General features: G+C 34.9%; 1 protein-coding gene across 1 annotated transcript in view; it reads left to right on the forward strand.

Moving 5' to 3' along the window:
* The window catches only part of LOC140148649 (calcium/calmodulin-dependent protein kinase type 1-like), a 285,030-nt gene that overhangs the window by 232,361 nt on the left and 27,944 nt on the right, over positions 1-24,725 (forward strand). The window contains 3 exon segments of the mRNA XM_072170681.1: positions 8,905-9,043; positions 12,088-12,287; positions 14,052-14,164. Coding sequence (XP_072026782.1) covers positions 8,905-9,043; positions 12,088-12,287; positions 14,052-14,164 — 452 coding nt within the window.

The following is a 24,725-nucleotide window of genomic DNA, read 5'->3' on the forward strand; positions in this document are numbered from 1 at the left end:
ACGACCATGAAGAATTTCAAAGCAGGTTATTTTGCACATTACAATTGCACAACCATAACCCTAATCTTAACCTTCACCATAAACCTCACCTGAAGTACTTTTAATACTAAGGCAAATATGAAAAAAAAAATGCTGTCAGTATTCATAGTTTATAATTCTTTACCCGTTTGGCCATGCAGCGAACATAATAACCCTTGCCCTTTATAAATGTGCAATTTTAAAAACGGTAAGTGCGCTCCTTGACCCTAGCAATAGACTATTCCTGTTGAAATGTATGCATCCATTATGGAAGACATGACCTTAATCTTCCACACAGGAAGTGTTAATTTCAAATGAGGCTACCTGAATGGGTGGCTCCATTTGAAATCTACACTCCTTGTGTAAGAGATTAAAGTCATGTCTTCCACAGGGGGTGTATGAATTTCAACTAGAATAGCGCAATGTAAAGTTCAATAATACTAGAGGAAACCGTCTGTTTTGATAGCACTTATTATCAATATGCTCATGGCTTCATGGGTCTCTGACAGCGCAGTGTTGTATACTAAAATGGCCACTTCTTAAAAGACCTCTAGAGCTTTGATGTAAAGATTTTAAATGTTGATGGCCATAAATATGGAGGGTCAGCACTATATTTGCTTTGTTGACCTATACTCTGTTGCAGTTTGTAAGATTGTATGTGATAATAGTAATTTTGATTTGAGAAATATTTCACATTTTTGTTTGCATTTGTACTAAACTTTGCAACTGTTGATTTTGATAGGTTGCCTTCATTTTAATTTTCTGCCAACAGGTTATAAACAGAAAATGTGTGCAAAATTGTAATTTGTAAATTAAATGCTGTGACTACTGCCTGATGTAGCCTACATTACCATATATTTCACTCACAGGGACATTTCGAATGACTTGCACCGGGACTTGCATATGTTTCACAACTGTGTTTCCCATGACTTTATAAGAGCAGTGTTTTTGTAATGAGAATCAAATGATTCTGTCTTTGCTATCTACTGAAGACAATCTGAAATAATTGTGTATGTGCAAGCTGATGCGAGCTGCTATCTACTGAAGATAGCTGATTTGAATTTATACTGTTATTTGCTATCTACTGAAGATAGCTGATTTGAATTTATACTGTTTTTTGCTATCTACTAAAGATAGCTGATTTAAATTTATACTATATTTTGCTATCTACTGAAGATAGCTGATTTGAATTTATACTGTTATTTGCTATCTACTGAAGATAGCTGATTTAAATTGAGTTGATTCCATCTTGTTATCTACTGAAGATAGCTGATTTGGATTTGAGTTTATTGTATCTTTGCTATCTACTGAAGATAGCTGATTTGGGTTGATTACATCTTTGCTATCTACTGAAGATAGCCATTTTTAACATATTATGTCTTTGCTATCTAGCTAGCTAATTTAAGCTGGGTGTAGGAGGTGGTTTGGGTTAATTGTGTCTTGCTATGATGGAAGACAGTTGACTTGAAATAATTATGCCTTTGCTTATTGTTTCTCTGATATTTGATGAATATAGCTTTTCTTTTAACTGCTGATTTTTGGTGATTTTGTCTTAACTACCTACTGAAGATAGCTTATTTAGCTGCTTGTTTAATTTCTTTGTTTTTAAGATTTGACCCAAAATAAGCTAAGAGGATGTTGCTTATAAATGCAAGCCCTCTTAAGAAGCCACTTAACTTGTTTATGCACAGAAATTCAATGCCATGAAGAAAACACTGTATGACCTTGCCCTTTCCTGTGTATTGACATGTAGTACATTAACCTGTAGATTCACAATCAAGATGCTAACTAACTCTGGACTAATGAATTTAATTACAAGGACTTAATTAAGAGCTACTTTAACGTCATTGACACTAGTATGGACATATTAATATAAAAATTATGACGTCAAGTCATAGTGTTATTCATGATACAAGATTAAAGGACTGTAAACATGAATTAATTGATGATGTATGAGACCATTTTATGAAGAAGACACTTCTTTTTGGTGGGATTTACATATCAATTTTTCTAGTAACATTGTTTAACATGGTATTAAACTTGCAGCTCTGTATGTGATGAGACCAATGAAAGATCACTGATCATCTAAACCCTTAAAACGTTACAAAGATTATCGTAAAGAACGTCACGTGGACATTTATTGTGCAATAGCATTTTCAATTATAAAGATTCACTTCACTCTTACCAGTGTAAGGAATTCATTCAATGGGAAAATATTTGAACATGTCATGAAAACCCTGAGGCATGTTATGTCATCATTGTCCCCAGACCTAGAAGAGGCCTTAGCTAGACAGTGTCAAATACCATTAGAGTCATGATGTCATTTCATTGACTGTACTGCCCTTGCCCCAGATTCTGACCTCTTAGAGCTAAACACCTCATCAAATAGGGAGGCAAAAAGGTGATTATTAAGTCTTATCAGCTGTTATGTCCACTGAAGATGGGATGTGATGGATTATCTGATAGGTAGATTATGATGGTGACAAATAAATCTGAGCTAGAAAATAGGAAATGTGATTTGCCATCAAGATGTGTCAATTAGGGAATAATTTGTGATGATTTACAAGAAATATAGTTACATGCAGCCTGCAAAATAAAGTGTGGTTTATTTCATACTGGACCACCATCAATCATTTATATTATCACTCAAGTCTGCTTTATCACTCTCAATGAAATTTGTCATTTGTTTCATTATTTTGTTATTATCATTATTTTTCTGTTGCTATCTTTGCTCATTTTTTGTTGTTTAAAAGTTGAATGCCAAAATTCTTGATGGACTACAAAATTATAGGAACACTGTAGTCTGTGGGACTATGTGGATATTTGTTTTTAATTTGCACACTGTTGTTATGGAGAGAGCAAATGTGACGTGTCATGTCAAAAGGAGACACTTTTGGGCAGGTTATCAATTTTGAGGTTTTTGCATATCTTAAATAGATTTTCACTAGCCGTTTTCCCTAATAAAATCGGACAATCCTAAGCTATTGAATATATTGAAGATATTGAGGTCGTAAGTTATAGTGTCATAAAATTGGAAATTGAGATATCGGCCTTTAAAAATATTATTGACAATGTTGAGAGTAGGAATTACCTAGAAAAATGTCTAAAAAAATACAAGATGCCAGTTATATTCCGGTCTGAAACTTTCAGACAATAGTTTTAACATTAATAACATCACAGATTCACAACAAACCCAAATTGTGGAAAAATCACCCGGGCAGATTTTTGGCTATTTCTCCATTTACAATCCTGCCCAAAAGTGTCTCCTTTTGACATGACACGTCACAAATAAAAGGTATAATATTTAAATGTTTATCATATTGTTTCCATTGTTGTTGGCATATCAATACCTCCATGTTATTAATAAGAAGCAATTTCCAGTAGCTTGTGTTGAAGTCAGTAAATCTCTGCTAAGCCCTGTTTGTAAACTTTGTATACAACTAGTCTTGTTGATATGTTCTTACATGAGGATTACTTGGCTCTTTCAAGTATAGCTTACTTCTGATGTCAACAGTAAATGGAAGATGTGGGTGTTATAGTATTAATGCTTTGCGTGCTAGCCGTCTGTCCCAAGTTTTGAGATATTTTCTCAAAATATCAAGAGCTATCTCAAAAACCACTGAACCAATATTACACTAGGCTTGTTTGTACTCATTTTAATGCATTTTTCATGCTGATTCCAAATATGGTCATGAACATTTTTCAAATGTTTGAATTAGAATTTTTTTTTAACTTGTCATCTGCAGTCGACACCCACGTGAAGAGAATTAAAGGCAAATGAGCATCTTCAGTATATAAATCTTATAGGTGAGGCATGCAAAGGTTATATAATGATAGAATTGCCTAATTGGGTTATAAATCAATATTTTTCAGTCATCATTGTCAGATAAGAAAAGGGGCATTTTATTTTAGTTACTGAGTTCTTTGACATTCGCATGCAGCATTTGACCCCTGTGTTAGTTACCCTTTCAATGTCACCAAAGAACTGGAAGACTTAGTTACAGTATGCTTGGTGCACAGTCACTGAATGAATACATGGAGTAGATAACAGGCCACATCACATGCAGCGAAAAAATTTCACCAAAAGTAATTTCAAGACATGCAAAACAAATCATTTCTCACCCAATATAAACATAATGCAAATGGATTCTATGTTATAACGACAACCAGGATATATACATAAGGTACAACACATAATATTATATACAGAGGTTTTGTGTTTATGCAACCTATGCTATCTACAGTAGATAGCATTGTGCAAGGTGATTATTAGTGCTCTTGTACTGATCTTGAATATTCATCAACAGATGTGTTTGTTGATTCGATCTTTGCCAATATTGTCTTAAAAGTGTAATAAAAGTGATACTAAGCTGAATATTATTGACAGAGAATTTCTGTTTATATGCATCCTCTGCTATCTACTGTAGATAGCATTGTACAAGATGATTACCAATGCTCTTGTACTGATCTTGAATATTCATTAACAGATGTGTTTGTTGATTCAATTATTGCCAATACTGTCTTTATAAAGTGTAATAAAAGTGGTACTAACACTGAAAACGAAACTTGGGGTGACTAACTAAGGAAAAGTTAGTTAAAACAATGTCAAGTACGACTAACCTGTAACTAATACGGCTGGACTGGACTAAACTATATGTTAGTAGGTCAGGATACACTAGGGACTTAACTATCAAAATACTAGTTCAACCTTGACCTACTAATATAATAAATTAGTTCAACTAGACCTACTAGAGCTTACTAGGGACTCTACTAATATATTGGGGTGTTCTACTAATGGGCTCTACTATCAAAAAACGATGTCAAATACGACTATTTTTTTTAATAGGGCATTCTGTACTAATGTTCGACTAGTTCAGCTAACTGAACTAGTCAGGAACTAGCCCAATTCTAGCCCGTAGAAGTGGTCGAAGATATGAAACTTACGTTTTATTGACCTTTTTTCCCAACCTTGTATTTTTAATAACTTACAAACCGTTTTAGCATGGTTAGAATTTGAAAAACAGATTGGGCCCCGTTTTTTGAGCCCTGTTTTCTACTACACACGGCATGATGAAGGTTTCCACGAATTCGGCAGTCATGGCAGCCTCAACCATGCATGCACAAACCCACGGTCCATGATCATGACATTTGTGTTCCGATTTACAATCTCATTTCAAATTCTAACGGTTTGTAAGTTATTCAAAAACAAGCTTGGGAAAAATGTCAATAAAACATACCTTTCCATTTCTTCTCACCATTTCTAACGGGCTAGAATCGGGCTAAAATGTCCATCTCAAGACGCTAGATGTGCTATGTCTACAGCTGCATGTGTGAAATGTCGTCTATAAGCTAGTAGAGACTAGCTCTACTAGCTTAATTTATCATAAGAGTCATGCCATGTGATCAAAAGGGCGGTAAATTCAACTTTAGTACAACCCTTGGTACGGCCCACAACCATGATTCGTTCTACCAATTCGTAAAGCCAGAAAAGTTAGTTGGACCAACTTTTGCGGTGGAACTAATTTTCACTTATTAGTAAAGTACCATCATTTGGCATAGTTCGGCATGTCCGTACTAACAATTTCCCTCACTGCATGCTGTACTAGCCAAGCATACTAGATGGACGTTTAGTCCGACATTAAAAACTAGTTTACCAGGGGAAACTAGTGGTCCTACTAAACAAAAGCTTAGTTCAGCTTACATAATACGAGTTTTTGTTTTCAGTGAAGCTGAATATTATGTAGAGAGGTTTTATGTTTATATGCATCCTCTGCTATCTACAGTAGATAGCATTGTACAATGTGATTACCAATGCTCTCATATTGATCTTGAATATTCATCAACAGGTGTGTTTGTTGATTCAATCTTTGCCAATATTGTCTTAAAAGTGTTGTTGCCAATTCAGTATGGAAAATGTCATAACTTTAACCTTTGTAGATTCTTACTTCATGAAGTAAAAGTGCAGCACAAAATGCATGTTTCATTTGACATTTACTTGATACTGAGCTGAATAAGTACTTATGTGGAAGTAAATGTTATTGTGGAGTGACTGCAGTTGAATGATCTTATATACAACAAATTGTGAAAAAAAGTCTGAACTTTTCATCGCCATCTTGTCAATCTTTTTTATTGACTTGAAGATTCAAACCAGTACAAACATAATAATGATTGGATTCTCTCTACACAACATGAATGATAGTTGTGTGGAAAGAAATTACACTGGCATGCTGGTCAGTGTAATGAAAAATACTACACTGATCATCCAGGAAACCTGTCCAATGCTCTACCAACTGAGCTAATGAGGCAGCTGGAGATTTTTAATCTATTTTGATCCTGATCCGCTAAGATATTCTCATCCAAGAAGCATAGAATGAGGGTTTTTTTTATTGGGATAGCACTTACAAAATGGTAGGGTTTAAAGAAATATGGCTTAAATTTGTGGGTACAAATATGCATAACATTAGTTTATAAGTTCTTTTACTGTCTTTGGTTGCATATGACAGATACATTACTTAACCCAATAGATTTTGGGTAATAAAACCCTTTTTACATTTAAATCTATAACCATGATAATATCCATTGCATATTAGCAGGTGGGGAGTTTTATCCTAAAGCATGCACTAAACTTTCAAAATTGACAATTTTTGCTTTAATAACATCTAGGCAAAGATTTGAATTGATTCATGTTTCAAAATTAGATTTAACATTCTAAATTTAGCATAGGAAATATGAATACATTCATGGAAATAAAACCATTGGAACAGATTGATTAATTTCATGTTGAGTGTTTGATATTTTTAATACAATCCACAAGTGCATGTAATGTAAATCTGAAAGTTTTGCTGTACTTAAAGTGTTTTTTGGAGTTGCTGTTTTGTCAGAAAGTATCAAAGTCACTTTTGCATAATTACAATCAAATTCCAAGAAAGTACTTAAAATTTATCATTGTAGGTTAAATTTAAACTTAATTGGATGTTTGTTAATGCTAAAATTGGCATATATCTGGGTGGAGTAATATACCTAGAATCAAAATTCCAAGGAAATAATAAACATAATTTCATGTTTACTAATGCTAAAAATTACATTTTTGGGTGGAGTAACTGGGTACCATAATTAGATGTTAACTTATGTTAAAATTGCGTGTGTGGAGTCAAATTAAATAAGACCCTGAAGTGTTTTGTATTTTCAACAAGCTATTAACTCTCTTCACGCAGGTGTCGACTGCAGACGACATGTTTCAATAAAAATTTTAAAATTCAAACATTTCAGAAATGTAAATTTTCATGACCATATTTGGAATCAGCATGAAAAATGCATTAAAATGAGTACAAACAAGCCTAGTATTGGTTCAGTAGTTCTTAAGATAGCTCTTGATATTTTGAGAAAATATTTCAAAACTTGAACTTTTTTCTGTTGAAGCGCATGGCTAGCATGCAGAGCATTAATTTAGAAATCAAGAGCAACAGATGTGTGTTTTACTTTAAACAAAGATTTGCTAAGAACCGAGTTGTTTATTTTCATTGTTTGTCTCTTCAACCTGAGCAGCAAATTTTGCGATGTCATCGAGATTTAAAAAAAACTATTCAAGAAATACAGCACTGATTACCAATATCTGTTGTGTTGTTCTAAATTCAGTGACCACTATAATTTAACATTCAAAGAGATTGAATTTCAGGGTTTGTGAAATTTTAACTGTATTTTGTGTGTAACAGGGATTATAGTGGAACTATGGTGATAGGAAATGCATATTCACCATGGCAACAAAGACGTAATATGCGCAGTTATTGGTAAATATTTCTTAGAAAGAATCTGCCTCAGAGAAGATGATTGAAGCATTCAAGAGAGGAAATGAGATGTTATGATGGTTGGATTGGCTCAATTGTGTTTATTTGATTGATTGGCCATTTGATAAAATAATACACTTACTTGGTGGGATGACAAACAAAGTGATACAAAGTGATGCTATAAATAAAATAAGTTTATGCACCCACAAGGGGACAGGTAGTGATGATTTTTATTTGATTATAAATATGGCATTTTCAATTATAAATTGACATGTGTTTTGTGTGAGGAGGGGTGAGGGACCTGATGTAAGGACTCAACAGGTGGATGTGGGAGGATGGATAAAAACCAATGTCTGGTTCTGGTTCTGGGTACTGTGCATGCTGCTCACACATAATAAGTCTGCTGTTATTGTAAGGTTTCTATCCAGGGATTTCTATATGAATGTATGAAGGAAGATGACAATGTGGCTGGCATTGTCATTGATGACACTTATTTTATGAGATGTCACAAGGGTCAACAAACTGATATTTCTGCTAGTTGTGACGTTATTATGAGTTCTTGTAGAAGTCTGCGTAAGGTTTTTGATGGACATTTATTAACAAATATTATTATTAGGGCCTACTACTTATTTCCCTTTGTTTTTAATATTGATAACAAAATTTATATTTTACTTTGATTCTTGATTTTTTCTTCTTCAACATCCTAGCCTGGTTCGCGTGTAAATATTGGGCAATTCCAGTTGAAATCCATATACCCCCTATACCCTATGGAAGACATGACATGTTAATGGTTCAAAATTCTCACACAGGGGGGTCTAGATTTCAAATGGAGTCACCCATTCAGAAACTCCTTTTGAAATTCACACTCCCTGTATGTGTGGGAGATTAAGGATGTGTCTTCCATAGGGAACGAGTGTATCAACAGCAATAGCAATAGCATTAACAAGCAAAAGGATTCACAAAGGGAATATGTGATAATTTATTACAACCAGAGTCTGATATCAGTGTAGGTTTCTCTCCCGGGTTTCTCTATTTTTAAGTTGTTTGTAAGAAAATATGATTCCCATTAACATACCTTTTTTATCTTCTTTTCTATTTTCAGAGTGTCAGGTGGTGAATTATTTGACAGAATTGTAGAAAAGGGTAGTTACACAGAAAGAGACGCCAGTGAAATCATAAAACAAATATTAGAAGCAATGAAATACATACATGATAAAGGCATTGTACACAGAGACCTTAAGGTAAGTTGTCATGCAATGAGGTAGAACCAAAGAGTTCCGCTGCTGCCACGTTTGTATGTCAATCATGGAAGGCAAATACTATCTACAGTGTAGCTCTGGATAATTTTGCTATGCGATGGCAAAGTGTGATTGTCTGCATTCCGAATGTAACATGTTTGCCAAAAATGTCTGCTTATTGCGCAAACTTTTGTGACACTGAAGCTGAAAAACACAAATTATCATTTGTTTGGGGGCTCTTGTCAATAAATATCGGAAGTACACTATTTGCCATCCATGAGCAACAAACTGATATGGCGGATTTACCATATGTGACACGATCTGCTCCATGGGGGCCAAAGGAATATATTTGAAAACTAAGTTACTATAATTATTAACTTGTATTAGTATTAGGCTATCATATACTGAAAACACCAAAGGTCTAGCATACTTGGTTGTTATGAGGTTTTGTGATGTGTCATTTCTTATGTATTTTATTGTTTTTTACTCCATATTTTTGCCTTTATCTCAGTTTCAAATTTGCCGCCTTTGGCCCCCATGGACCAGATCGTGTCACATATCATTACTTTTTGGATCTAATCTCTTTGGTTGTCTCATAAGTCTCCTGCTAGAGCAAAATGCATTATCCAAAAGCTGCCTTGTGATCTATGCATTAATATTTTTGCTTTAAAAGTTACCTTTTTCAGAGTCTTGGTTTGCAGTGACGTAGCTTGCGACACCATCACAGCGTCTTCATTCAGCGTAAAATGAAGACGCTGAATGCTACGCTGATTCACTGAATGAAGATGCCGTGATGGTGTTGCAAGCTACGTCACTGCAAACCAATACTCTGAAAAAGGTAACTTTTAAAGCAAATGTCAAGAATGACAAGAGTCCAATATCAGTATATACACTGCCATTAATACGTTATTAAATAAATGCAATGAAGTACCGCTAGGGAGGGTCACTCTGTAGGTTGAATGTGATCTTAAAAGGTCATGTTCATATAATAAATGAAATGTGGATGTATGAAATTTACAATAAACATAGAAATGCTGATTAAAAACAACACAAGACAGCACTTTGTGTAGGTTGCATTATTGTTCTTTTAGATCTCAGTTCAGCACTTGCTCTAGGTTCGAATAGGGCATGTACCAACAGATTAGAGAGTCCTACATGTACTGTTGTCTGTGGTAAAGGTATCATTTTTGATGCACATAACAAGTAATATTCGTTAAGATAAAGATATTTTCACATGCAAAAAGTCATGTACAGTAGGAATTCCAATTGAATGAATGCAGCTTTCAACAGCTGTGCTTGATCCAAGTGCGATCGTATTTTGCGTATTTCAAACTACAATGTGAACGCACGACCTTGGATACAATGCTAACCAATCACAAACTTGTGTTTTGGCATGGTTGGATTCACGTCCGTGTTACTAAACGCAGTTGCCCACGCTGGCGTACATCGTGCAGTATACGCAAAAAAACGTCACGCTATGTCAGGCTGCGTTCATTCAATTGGAATTCCTACTGTAGTTGAGCTGCTCATTATTTTGTTCTCAGCAGAGAGAAGAACAACAATAGTGTCATTTTTGTTTTAAAAAATATGGTTATGAGGTCTATATAAAAAAGATTTTTGCGTTTTATTTGCGAGTGGTCTGAAAGGTGTAATATTTGACCTTAATAGAGCTGCTATGATTCATGTATATTGCTTTTTGATACAATGATAATCTTATTTGTATCATCTTATGTAGCAAGGAATTAACTATATTAAGTCAGCAAGTCATTTTTTCTTATTCCACCCATCCAACGACCTTGACATTTTACAAAGGTAATCAATAGTGTTTTGTAGATCATGATCTGGCAATTTCCGTTACGGAACCCATCCATCTTACAGTTGCCACTTCCATAATTAGAGTGTTAAAATAGCTTACTCACAGATATACTTCTCTGTAGTCCACTTGCCCATTGTGCATACTCTGGCTATTTTATTTAAGCATAAGACTCTGATTTGTATGTGTGTACAATTGATAGACCACCACGTCTGATCTTTTTAGTCACTCTACTCCCTCTGTTAGCTTCCCAAGTGGACTACTTACTTTGGATTGCAGTTAACATGCTAACATGGTTGTCTATGGATGAGTTTGTCAAATTTCTGGCCTACTATTGAATAATTTAACTGTAATAAACATCAGTATAATTTAAAGTACAACTGAATGTATTCATCATGATTAATAACATATTTTTATTTATCCAAAATCGACTAAGGCATAGTCTTACTCACAGAGAGAAATGATTAGAAACAATCTACTTAACTGTCTCCAAGCATGGATGCCTCATTGCGTACACTTCATCTAACGACAATGCTCTTCTATTTTAAAAGGATTGCATGTGCACTTCGTTGGTGATGAATGAAAAGTACTTACAGTATATTTGATTGTTAAAATAGAATCGTCTTTATTGAATTTAGCATGAGAAGCAACAAGTTGATGGAATGAACACATCCAAATTTGACTGAAGATTTAGTCACAATGTCATGTTTTTTGTGCAAACTTTATTTATAATTTCATAAAACATAGCGATATGTTAAGTTAAATGAACTTACTTAACCTGACAGTAGACAAAAAATGCTTTTCGTTTGCATCAGTGAATCTTAATATATGTGGTTCAGATCATCAGAGTTTAATATGGTAGCATGGCAGGTATTAAGTTAAACCTTTTTCCATTTCAATTGTGAAACAATCTGATTCAACCAGGCAAGAGGAAGTAATTCTGAAAATTAAGTTATTATCTTCCTAGTAACCAATTGTACTATTGATGAAACCCTGAAATATCAGTGTACTTGTATGTTTGCAAAGTTACGAGATAATCAATTTTCTTATGTATTTTATTGTTTTGTTCCCTATTTTTAACTGTATCCTAATCTAACAATTATTGTCACCACTTGCCTGGGTGAATCGGATTGTGTCACAATCGTAAAATTCCTGACAATTACCTCAATTAACACAGAAGCCCATTAATTAAATCAATTAAATCTTTCCAAACCTTCCATGTCTTTATCTACAGCCTGAAAATCTACTTTTCTACAGTCCAGAAGAAGATTCCAAGATAATGATAAGTGACTTTGGTTTGTCAAAAATGGAAGGTTCAGGGGACATGTCAACGGCGTGTGGCACACCGGGATATGTAGCGCCAGAAGTTCTTGCACAGAAACCGTATGGTAAAGCTATCGATGTCTGGTCCATTGGTGTCATCTCATATATTTTGTAAGTTTTCTAGTACTTCTATAAAATCCGTGAATAGAATTGCATAATTGATGCAATCTGCAAGATGTAGGGATGTGTCTGTACATTACATGTATGGTCATATATACAAGGAAAACCTTTCCTAAGCTGACTTGATAGTAGAATTGCTAAAATTTCTAGTCCTTGGGACTCCCTGTTTCAAATCCAGAAAATGATGATGTCTGCATGTGCACTTCGTTTCACCTTGAGTTTGGTAGTGACATCAGTGCTTTTAACAAACCCTGCATGAAGTATGCCAACAAACTGCCCTTGTATACTTGTGTATGCTCTCTGTGGTTAGGGTTTTTCTAGTCACACAATTTATACTACGACCAGCGAAACATGCACCTACCTACATCACTACCAAATTGGAGTTAAAACAAAGTTTAGTCAACAACTTATTTTATTTTCAAGAACAGTTTCTGACCTCTCCAGTTGTGCCAATTTGCCCTTGTAACTAGCAGATCATTTCTCCTGCCCAATTCACTTACTAGTGTTTGTCTAGTCTCACCGTCGTCTTATAAAGTAGGGCAGTGTAGTTACAAGGACCATACCCTTATTAACTCCCTGAGCACTACCTGCCGATATAACATTGCCTCTGATTGGTCAATTATATGATATCTTCATTTTAATCACTAATCAGAATGGAGCTTTTCAAATAATTCACCCCAATTTTTTATGTGGTGAAATTATTCTAACAATGTTGCTGATTGGTCCAATTAATAATGAAAACCTTTTTTTTTTTTTTCGGCAGGTAGTTCTCATGGGGTTAAACCCTCCATGCCATGATATTTGTATTCATCCTGTGCCTTTTATCATTGACAAAATGAATGCAGAGGATGTTATAGATGAAAAGCTTGCACTAGAAATTCAGAGTAAAAGATGAGCATGTACTCCGGGCAGGTATTGCTGCTGTGTTTCATGAGAGGAGGCAGCCTCTATCTTTTGTCTAATTATGCACTGATTTTTACACTACAGTTAGAGTAGGAAGGATGCAAAGAATTACCTTGCGATGCATCTTTTATGTATGTATGTCATCGTGCTCATGACCTGTGGATATGTCTGTATCTTTAACCAAATACATGTAAACGAAATCCCTCTTACGCCTCACATGGGATGTGCAGTGCTGGAACAGTATGCAATGAAGTTGACTGTGTATCCAGACAGATCCTGAAAACCATGTGTACATTTTAGCAGTCTGAACAAGACTAGTTTTATGTTTGTTATCTGTTTTATATATGCTTTAATTGAATATAGGCCTACTTGTAAGTTACATAGAAACTATTTTCTATTGTTAACTTTTCAGGGCAATACACCTTTATGCCACAACAAAGAGTTTCAACAATTCTTTTGATCTACAAGACTGATAAGTGTCAGATATAAGTGATATGCTTTTTAGAACAAAATGTGATGTTATTGAAATTCCTTTTACAAACTTTACAAAATAGAATGGGGAGCAGAAGAAATTTCACAGGTGAAATTCAAGTGTGGCCTCCATTTACTGATCGTATCATAATTGAATGACAAAAAATATACTCACAACATACATTGTTGAGATGTTTAACCTTTGGAGTATAAACTCATCCTTTTTGATACTGAAGACAGCCCAGAAATTTGTCTATGCAAAAGTTTCTTTTGAATTTCCAAATATGTGTGCAAGTACTTTCCTTTTGTGTCAAGTTCAGCAGCTGCATGTTAAATAATACAATAACATAACTGAATGTTGAATTTATTTTGATCCTGCAGACTATGTGGTTACCCACCCTTTTATGATGAATGTGATGCAAATCTCTTTGGGCAGATTATGAAAGGGGAATATGAATTTGATTCGCCTTACTGGGACGAGATTTCAGATTCAGGTAAGTACAAAACTCTATCTTCCATTGTAATAACACTGGGTGCAATTTCATCCAACTCTATGGACCTCAAATTTGTTTTATGCTTTGTGTGCTTGCCATAGGCTTCAACAAAAGTTTTGAGAAATTTTCTCAAATATCAAGAGCTATCTCAAGAACCAGTGAACTGATACTGGGATTGCTTGTACTTGTTTTAATGCATTTATTCTTATTCCAAATATGTATCTAAAAATGCACAATTCTGAAATTTTTTAGTTTTTAAAGAAAATTCAGAACTTGTCGTCTGCAGTTGACACCAGTGTGGAAAGGATTAAACCATTTACTTTTTCAATGTTCTCCTTTGGTGTGTGGTTATTGCCTGATATATTGTAAGCATTTATCTACCATAGGGAGGGGGAAATTGTGCACAGTATTATGCAATTACTTGAGTACAGATTCCAGTAAATCTGTTTCAGATTTATCAATTTAATAAATTGTTATGAAGAATTAACCCAAAATCATGAGTTAAAAATCATACCTTAGAATTTGACACATTGAAATATGGTTGATAATGTTTTAGGTTATAAATTATTCTAGTAAAACTAGGGACTAAATCTAATTTTGGATACTCCAATTTCAGTCAGGAGCTGATTCTGAGTGCCTCATCAATCATCTTACTTATTTTAAAACTATTAAGAAATAATCCAACATATAGTTTAATGTATCACATGGATGGTTTAAATTAGTGTTGAGTACAATTTTACCCTTTGTGTTATTGAATATATTTAGTTTTTGTTTGAGCAAGAACATCATGAAATTGTCAATTTATTAAAACTAGGTCTCTTCTGAATCAAGTGAAATCATCGTTATGCACCATCTCTCCAACAAAGGATCTTTTTCACTTACTAACAAAAGGTGAAATTGGTGTAATAGATTGATTTTATATGAAAGTTAAATTTGAAATGAAACCGACTGCAGGAAGTACATATGCCTTATTTATGAGGTATTAAATGGACATGGTTGAGATGAGGAACAGTAGTGATGAATTGTATGCAGAGTCTTTTGTATTTCCTGTCTTGAAGACAGAATTAGAGCACTCTCATGCAAAATTAATATCAGCAGACTGTTTTGTGATGTTGCCAGGACTATTTTGCAGTGTATATCATTACTGAACAAGCCCCTAAGCAGATGTCATGCAGTTGTAGTCACTAAAGTCAATGCAGCAAGCTGCTTTTCCCCTATTTAAAGATAATTGAGCCCCCTTTGCAAGTTTGTATTAATGTATTGCTTTAATTAATACAACATTAAGATTAGGTTTGCCTGAAAAGAGATTGCCACAGTGTTAAAAAAGGAAATTTGCTACATCAGGAAATAACATTTAGTCAGGAAATGAATGTGCTTTAAAATCGACTATAGTGTTGTTGGCTGCTGTCAAGGCAAACTGTTCATGGTGATTTGCACTAAGGAGACAAGTCAATGAGGAGTATAGACACTTTTTCATGACAAGAAGATGTATACTACGTATGCTTTCTCAGTACCCCTTACTTTCTTTTGCTTTAGTTTGTGTAGCAGTATAGTTGTGTTAAACTTTAGCAGTATGTCTAACTGAGAGAGAATAGGGTTGATGAACTATGTGTTTGTTTGATTGTTTCTGGAGTGAGTGAGTTGTTAAAACATCTTCAAAGGATTCTTTTTCGACATGGATGTCTTGTGCAGAATGTTTGAAATGGGTAATAATAGTAGCAAAATTAAACAGCCTCTTACGAAGTCCTACCAAATATGGTGAGTAATATATGTTTGCCATGTAATTTATCTTGACAGTAGACCGTATACTACGTGATATATAATTCACATCATTTTGTTTTTTACTTCCCCACCACTTTATATTTCAGGAGGTAATGATGAGAGAATCTACATGGGATATGAAATCCGTATCAATGTAATCCAATTGAGATCCAACTCAATGTAGACTTAGCTACATGGTGCAAATTTCAGTGTGAGTGTTGCAACATTATGAGTTGTAGCGTGCACATTCACGTCATGCAACACATAACTATAGCGCGCCTTTATTACAAGATATAGTAATTGTTGCACTGAGAGTGTTGATTGTAAGCGTTCTCCGTGCAGTATAGTATGTCAGTAAACATGTTCAGATGCAATGCAGACCATAAAAGTACACATTAATGCGGATTGCCTCTCCCCTGTCCCCTGTAGATTTCCCCATTGTCTGTGATATAGGCACAATGTTTGCTGTGAATAGGACAACATGGCGAGCAGCAGTACTGTCCAAGAAGATTGGACCAATTGCAGTACAGGAAATATGCAATGTTTACCAGTGGAAATTAAATGGGAACGATCAAATGGGAAAATATGAGCCTAGTGCTTGAGAAAGATGCTATACTCAAATAGAGCAGATGAGTTGTATAAAATTTGCATGATAAGAAAATATAGCTTTTCCGCTAGCATAATGAAGATGTATGCGTAAGAGGAGCAAGTGTGTCATTAGGAAAGAGGAGCAAGTGTGTCATTAAGAAATAAAATTAGTCTTGTCTTACACAGCATTTATTTTGGGAAGATGATTATTAGGATATGTTACTATGGATGTCTTGTGCAGAATTTTGAAGTGGGCAATAATTGTAGAAAAAAATTAAAACAGATTTATAAGAAGTCCTACTAAATGTGGTAGTAATTATGTCTGCCATGTAATTTATCCTAAAAGTAGGCCATATACTCCATGATATATATTGTAAAGATGTAACTCATCACTTTTGTTTTTTTTATTCCCCACCACTTTATATTTCAGGAGGTAATAATGAGGGAATCTGCATGAGATATTTAATCTGCATTAATATGGTTTTGATCCATTTCAATGTGGACTTGACTAATGCCCCCAGCATACTTTCCTGCCGCTTGCCGCTGCGGCAAGCGGCAGGGCGTTTCAACCAATGACAAGCCTTGATTGTGTCCGTTTGTCAGCAATAGCAGGGTAGTATGAAACCAGCTTAATGGTGCCAATTTCATGCAATAACAGTGTGAGTGTTGCAACATTATGAGAACAGTTGTGGCATGAACGTGCATGTCATGCAACACAAAACCATAGTGCACTTTTAGTGTTGCATTACAAGATTTTGGGCGGAGAGAATTCTCCGTGCAGTACAGTATCTCAATACACCTGTTCAGATGTAGGCCATATTGAAAGTATTGTAAGTACACATTGAAAGATATTAATGCGGATTGCCTTTCCCCTGTCCCCTGTAGATTTCCACATTGTCTGTGATATAGGCACAATGTTTGCTGTGAATAGGACAGCATGGCAAGCAGCAGTTACTGAGTAGTCCAAGAAGATTGGCCCATTTGCAGTACAGGAAGTATGCAATGTTTACCAGTGGAAATTAAAAGGGAACTATCAACCTCATTGGGAAAATATCCGCATTGTGCTTGAGAAAGATGCTATGCTCAAAAAGAGCAGATGAGTTGTATGCATGATAAGAATAGATTTATTTTTCTACTTGCATTGTGATTATGTTATTTAAGAGTAGCAAATGTGTCTACATTTCATAGTGTGATTATAAGAACTATAATTAGTGTTGTCTTACATGGCATTACTGAATGTTCATCGCTGGGTAGATGATTATCAGGATATGTTGCTAGTTTGTCATCCATATCTGTTACATGAAATCTGCCATGAAATATCATGCCTTAATGTTTGTATTAATATTATGAGTAGATCAACTTAGGTGTATTTTATCATCATCATCAAATCTTCCTGCTAAAGGCATACCTTCTTAAAATTGAACTGAACTACTTTTGGATTCTGTAGCTGAATAATTATGATGCTGGTTGTCAACAAAGTTGTTATGTATTTACTCCATACACCCCCAGGTTCCACTTGGGTTTAGGTTTTACCCCATAGACATAATGTGTACTGATGCTCAACATCCTTCTCACTAAGTGGAACTGGTGGGTGGTTCGAGTAAATAGATAAAAATATTATAAAACTTTTACTTTTTTGCTCCAGTAATCTGTTTCAGCAGGGTATGGTAATGATATGCATCTCTTAACCGCAATTTGAGTTTTGGGAATATTTATATGGATATGGTTGGCATCACAGTTTTTAATCTTTTAGTATTATTTTGTTGCTTTGAATGACTTGAGGTTGTTTTGTGTATGGCAAGAGGACAAGAGAGATGTTTTCTTGTTCATCTGGGGTTCATCTTTGCATTTTGTTTGTCTGGTATTGCTGGCTATGTTTTTTTGGGTGTGTTTTGTATTGGGGTGTGTTTGTGACAGAGTCTGAGAGGTGTTTTTTTCACTGTTTTGTTTATTTTTTTGTGTGTGAGTATGTCTGAGTTTGAAGGTTTGTGTGTTCATGTGCATGTGTATAATACTGGGTGTCGATGCGTGTTCATATGCATATGTATATGTGCATCATGTACTGATTTGATAGAAAACCATTTTTATTTCCCTTTTTTTATTCTACGTCCACAGCTGGAAATTTTGTAGCCTCAAGGTGTTTATTTAGACTTAGACTCTTCAGAGCTCTCTCAACAGATGTTCAAATTGAAATGCAAAATTTACTTTTAACATGTACTAAATAAACATTCATCACTAGTTCAGCATATCATTCAAACAAGTAGGCACATATTTTTCAAATATAATACGCTTATCTTTTTGTTGCTGGTATGAAGTGAGCTGAAGTGCACATATTATATTTGATGTCATCAAGTATAGGACATATTGAAGATTTTAGATAAACAAATTTCAACTCAACTGACGAGTTGATTGCACTACAATTTCATCAGTCAGTCTGCGCCTTGTATAGTTCAAGTGCATCACAACTATTGAACGAGCATCTTGTGTATTCTAACCCTCAACCCCTACGTCATTCACATGTGGTTGTTATTCAAATCCATGCACGTCAAAGACATATAATGCAAGAGAAACTCGGTGCTTCCTAGAATCTGACGAATCGAGATGACACCAAACAAGATTTGCCTTGAAGGTTTGTCTTGGGCAGGATTTGTTCTGTACTTAATATAATCTCACTGGATTTGTGCTGAGGCTTCCTTCCGGTTAGCTCAATTTCACTGTATGGAAAGTTTCTTAAAAACTCCTAACAAACTTGCAGGTATTATGGACAATGTTGGGGTTTTTTTACATACATTTCTTGGAATTCTAAATCTATTCATAGTCAAAATCTGTGATTAGTTGTTTGGTTATCAAAAACTTCCTTCACCCAATGGAACTTGAATAGCTGCACAGATAATTGGTGGATGTTTCAATCTAAGTGCGGATAGGTTTGCATCAGATTTGGCTGCTACTGGCCTAGTTGATGCAATCTGATTTTGATGATTCACCAGTGGCAACAAAATTACAGTGCTTTGAAACCTCTGGAAAAATGCGCTGTATAAATCCAAAATTGATTTCATTTAGTCGATATCATCTTGGAGTCGTTAATTAATATGGTAGCCATAGTTCAATGCATGTGAACTTAACAGAACAATTTAACATTCATGTGAGTCCATTATCCCTCCTTCTTCTTCCTATATACGTGCATACCTCAAATTGAGTATTGTCGCACGGGATTAACGTGTACAGTTTTTTACCTATGCACGATCCTGGAACCTAGGATTGATTGCAGATCAGAACCGGGGATGGTCCCCCTTCTCTTTTCGAAAAGCTCTGACACTTAACGTGCACAGGGTTTGACTCTTCCTGTACACGGGACCAACGGCTTTACGTGACTTCCTAATCACGGACGAAGCACATACACTACCTATATCTGCACGTGATAAGCAGTGTATAGGGGCGAGAAGAAATTCTTCAATTAAATTCTGAAATTAATAACTGAACTGAATTGAAGGATTTCTGACCATATAGGAACTTTTTGGGAGGGAAGAGAATTTTCACCTAAGGCAAGCCCAAGGCTCGAATCCTCGTCGATCGTATCTCCCGGCCGGCAGCGCAACGCCTTAAACCACTCGGCCATCTCGCCCTCAGCAAGGAAGCGGGAGGGGACGTGAAACATGTTTATTTTTTTATTTTGCCTAATAGCCTTTAACATTTCAACAGCTCAAAGTAATGTCTACCTCTAACTAGGGTTCATTATCCCTCTAACTAGGGTTCATTATCCCTCTAACTAGGGTTCATTATCCCTCTAACTAGGGTACACAAGACTTTTGACTGACATACTTTGTAGATATGAAAAACGATCATGCCGAGATTTAGCAATACTTGAGTGTACCGGTAGACATTACTTTGAGCTGTTGAAATGTTAAAGGCTATTTAATATATCTATTATAGCTTGACATTTTCATGTCTTCCAGTCAGTACTGTAGCTCTTCAAGGCTATTCATTTGATAAATCCTTAACATTGATCTAACCATGAGTAGAATACTAAGTAGGTTGAACTTGGTAAGTAGTGCTTATCTCTGGAGTGTGGATGCAACAATTAATGATAAATGAGAACGATTAAGTTTTCCGAAGTGACAAAGCCTTTACATGCATGTCTTATTAGGACACAAAAAAAGCCATGTAAAGTGATACTCATTCAAAGCAGTCATGAGCTTGTATCAGATATGATGTGTGTTCCGTAGAATGGAAATAAGCTGAATGAAATTTTAGCATGGAGTTAGTTAGATAATTTCCAATTGCAAGAGATGATTTCTCAGATATACCATTGGATATATTCTTAAGTATTCAAGGTGTTGTGACATCCCTAAATATGTGGCGAGAATGTACATGGTTAAATCAGCAGAATCTTCTATAGAGGCTTAGGCTTATACAGGATATCCTGAATAAGCCATTGTTATTTGGTATGTTTTTGATGGATACTGCATAATTTACACAACAGGTAGATGAAATGTAACAGATGCTCATAAACTGTTATTTAAGCTTCATCCTGCATATGTTGTGTAAGGTTGTTGATCCATGATGGTTTAGAATAACCTGATGATATAACTCATGTAAGACTCAATAAGGATACTGATAGGTGATGAACAGGCTTTTAGCAACTCCAGACTGCAACTTTTCAAATCAGATATAGGTCAAACCTTTTTTTAACACTTGAACAGCAATTTTGGACCTATATAGTATGTATGTGATGGTGCTTTTCTTAATTGGTAGTTTTCAGATATATTTTCCATAGATAAGTTTGCTGTTTTCAGCCAAAAAAAGTTGAATCTCATAATTAAAAATTGTAAAAAGCTAACAAAACCAGGTTAAACTGGTTAGTGTCGCCTTAACTCAAGTCAGTAAGTCGGGAAAATAGTGAAATGATACAGGTGAAAACATAGTTGAGGTTTACACAGCTCTAGGGAAAATCACAGAGAGATTGTTATGAAATGCTCATGTATTGATCACTAGCTGTTGAGGCTTTCAACAGTGCGGCAAAAGTATCAGAAACAATACTGTCATATTTTTAACATCCATTTTGGTAAACAAAAGTTTTATACTCTGCTGTTATTCATTTTCTAGAATTACATAAGTCTACTATTTATGACCCCTCTTTGATAAATATGGTTGAGGTAATTTTATTTTGGAATTTTAATTATTCTGTGAAAGTTACGAAATTTAAATGCTTATAAAATTAAGATGAGTAGTCGAAATTAACACTTTTGTGTGACATGGGAGCAGGCATTTTGAAAAGTTGCTTAGATTGAAGGTATTGAGTTAAAAATGCATATCCCAAATTAAAGTAGTGAAAGATCTGTGCTGTATAATGCCCAATCATGGTTGGTTGTTTACCATATAATTTACATAATGTTGAGATCGTAAGATGTGAACTGACATAGTTCAGTCATGTATGATGCAAGTGATGAAGTTCTTTAACTCTTATGAGGGACATAGAACTAAGGGACATAATAAAGTGTGGAAATATCGAGGTCCTTTAACCTATTGTGCACCATCAGTTAGATGTAAAAGACAGCCACACTTTAATGGGATTGACCAAGGTAGCCACTGCATTTCTGTAAATCTAATGATGTGACTTGAATTCAATCTGTAAGTACTCAAGATATATCAAACATAATCCAATCCTCAAATTTGTGTTTTCATCCAAACACCATTGGTGTATGATCCGTGAGGAAGTTGCCTCCTAGCAAAATAACACGACAAATTGACCAGTACTTTGCGGTGTGTATCTTCCCTCTAGGCCTGTTTCGGACCAAAATTAACCCTTAGTGGCATTAAAGTTGCAAATGCTTGTAGTACATGTATTTGCCCTGGTAAATAAACTCTGGTGGGAGGGGGATTCAACCGGATGATTTTTCAAGTCGTCACACCCCCCTTGTATGTCATTTCCTGACAAGCATGGAATATACTCTCATTCATAACATACTATATTTATAGCAGTTTGGATTGGTTTGAGTTGAACGTTTGCTGTACCATTGTTCTGAATTCTCCAGCCATACCTCGGGATGTTTTAGCCAGGCGTTAATCTGATTTGAGATCCTACAGTTAACTAAATTCAATTTATTATCTTTTATACTGCAAGCAGCAAGCTGTATCCTGTATATTCCATCACTGCTACTGTTATTAACTAGTTCTGTAGCATATTGTGTATAGTTTGGCCTGAAAGATATTTATATAACCAAGCTCCATTAAATATAAAAGAATAACAGCATTTGTCTGTCAGGCATTTATACAAATCTGTTGTAGATGTAACACATAAAGGGACGATTTAGAGACTTTCTTGAGGTAGTCAACTGAATTTCTTTTGGAGTTGATAATATGCCGTATTCCTGATTTTTAATATATAATGCAAAACCCCAGTTGCAACAACATTTTAAGACGATAACAATGAACAAGTTTTGCTAAAAAATGTTGGAATCCCTGCAACATTTCATCAGTACTTCCACACTATAATAATGGATGGTATGTGTGTCTAGGATTGAAAAGTTCTGATAAAGTAATTACCATGTTTTTTTGTAAAGTGTGCTGATGCTTGTGGGTCAACGTCTAGGCGTTGTGCCTGTGCATAGCGCACTATAAATCACTGCACCCTTTTTTAGATGTACATACATAAGCCTATGTGGGGTCACATTAATACCAAATTTTGAAGAAAGTAGTGTGGCTTTCAATGGAACAAATGTCCTTTTAAGCTTTCACCCATCAATCACAAATTATAAAGATTCATGATCTATCAAAATAACAGAGAATGTGCACAGCCTAAGCTAAAATTTTGTCAGACTTTATTATTTCTTACCATAGTTCTAGTTTTGTCTTATTTTGATATCTGATTATCATATCATTTCTTTCCAAGAGGGAAGTGTAGGTGTGTGGTACGTGCCAGTCATTGATCCAACCAGGTGATCAATGATCCATGTGTAGGGACACAAGTCTATTTTTAACCTGTTTATGTACTTGTGATATGTTCATTGGAATAACACAGGTACAGTGTGACATTACATAGGGGAGGATAGAGTATCATCCACATTGAACATATCACATGGTTTGAAATCCTCATTGCTCCTGTGATTATATCCTTATTGCAGACATGTGATATATATGAAAAAAATCAAATAACTTTACGATGTGGAATCACTTGCGGAGTTGCTTATTAAAGGTTAAATCAGCCAGCTAATGTTGTAAGACTGGGACATGTGTAAACTGCATTCCTGTTCAAAGCATATTCTGCACTATGCGATGCTCAAATGTGAAAGCTATTTGATTTTGTTTGTCATATAGTTGGTATAGTGCAATGTATGTTTAATCATTTATGAATCTATCTATGTTGTAGACATTATAAGTTAGACTATATTTACCATTCATGAGGCTATCAACATGCAGTAAACAAAACAACAGGAAATTTATTTTAATAATTCCCTAGATGACTGAATTTATTATTGCAATATATGTATTAATTTTGTCAATGCCATGTCTATCTATGCAGCTATCTACTGTAGATAGCTTACCACATGATTTTTGTGCTATCTACAGTAGATAGCACAATACTGTCTATATTTGAAAAGCTTTTCACTGGATATATTGTGATCCATATCTCAAGAATCACACGCTTGGTTTTGTAGGAAGCATTGGGAAATATATGAACAAAACAGAACATGTTGTGCTATGTACAGTTACAGTATATACATGTATAATGTTCTGTACACAACATGTAGTAAAACATAACAGTAATGCATATCAATTTGGCAAGTAATTACTGAATCCACAAATCACATCGTTGCATGGTTTCTTCAAGCTCCATTACCATCATGATTACATCAGTTAGTGACATAACATATAGCTATCTACTGTAGACAGCATATCTGTAAGAAATATGGAAGTACACATTATGGTTGCTTACTCAACCTTTCTCCAGTTACCTTACTTGCTTTACAACTTTTTCTGATAATAGCATTTCCAAAAATGTATATATACATGATAACTTCTATACATTGTATAAATATTATATTATAGATATGCTATCAAATAATATGTGTAGAAGTTGGCTAATATAAGTTAATTTCTAAGTAGATGAAAATTTACCTATGAACGGTATTCGTCTCACAAAAACTGGTTGCAAGTGATATATTCATGAAGATGGAACAAAATACCCCTAGGAGCCATTGAGTAAAGCTACAGC

This window comes from Amphiura filiformis, chromosome 3, assembly GCF_039555335.1.
Source record: "Amphiura filiformis chromosome 3, Afil_fr2py, whole genome shotgun sequence".
In the NCBI taxonomy this organism is placed as follows: domain Eukaryota; kingdom Metazoa; phylum Echinodermata; class Ophiuroidea; order Amphilepidida; family Amphiuridae; genus Amphiura; species Amphiura filiformis.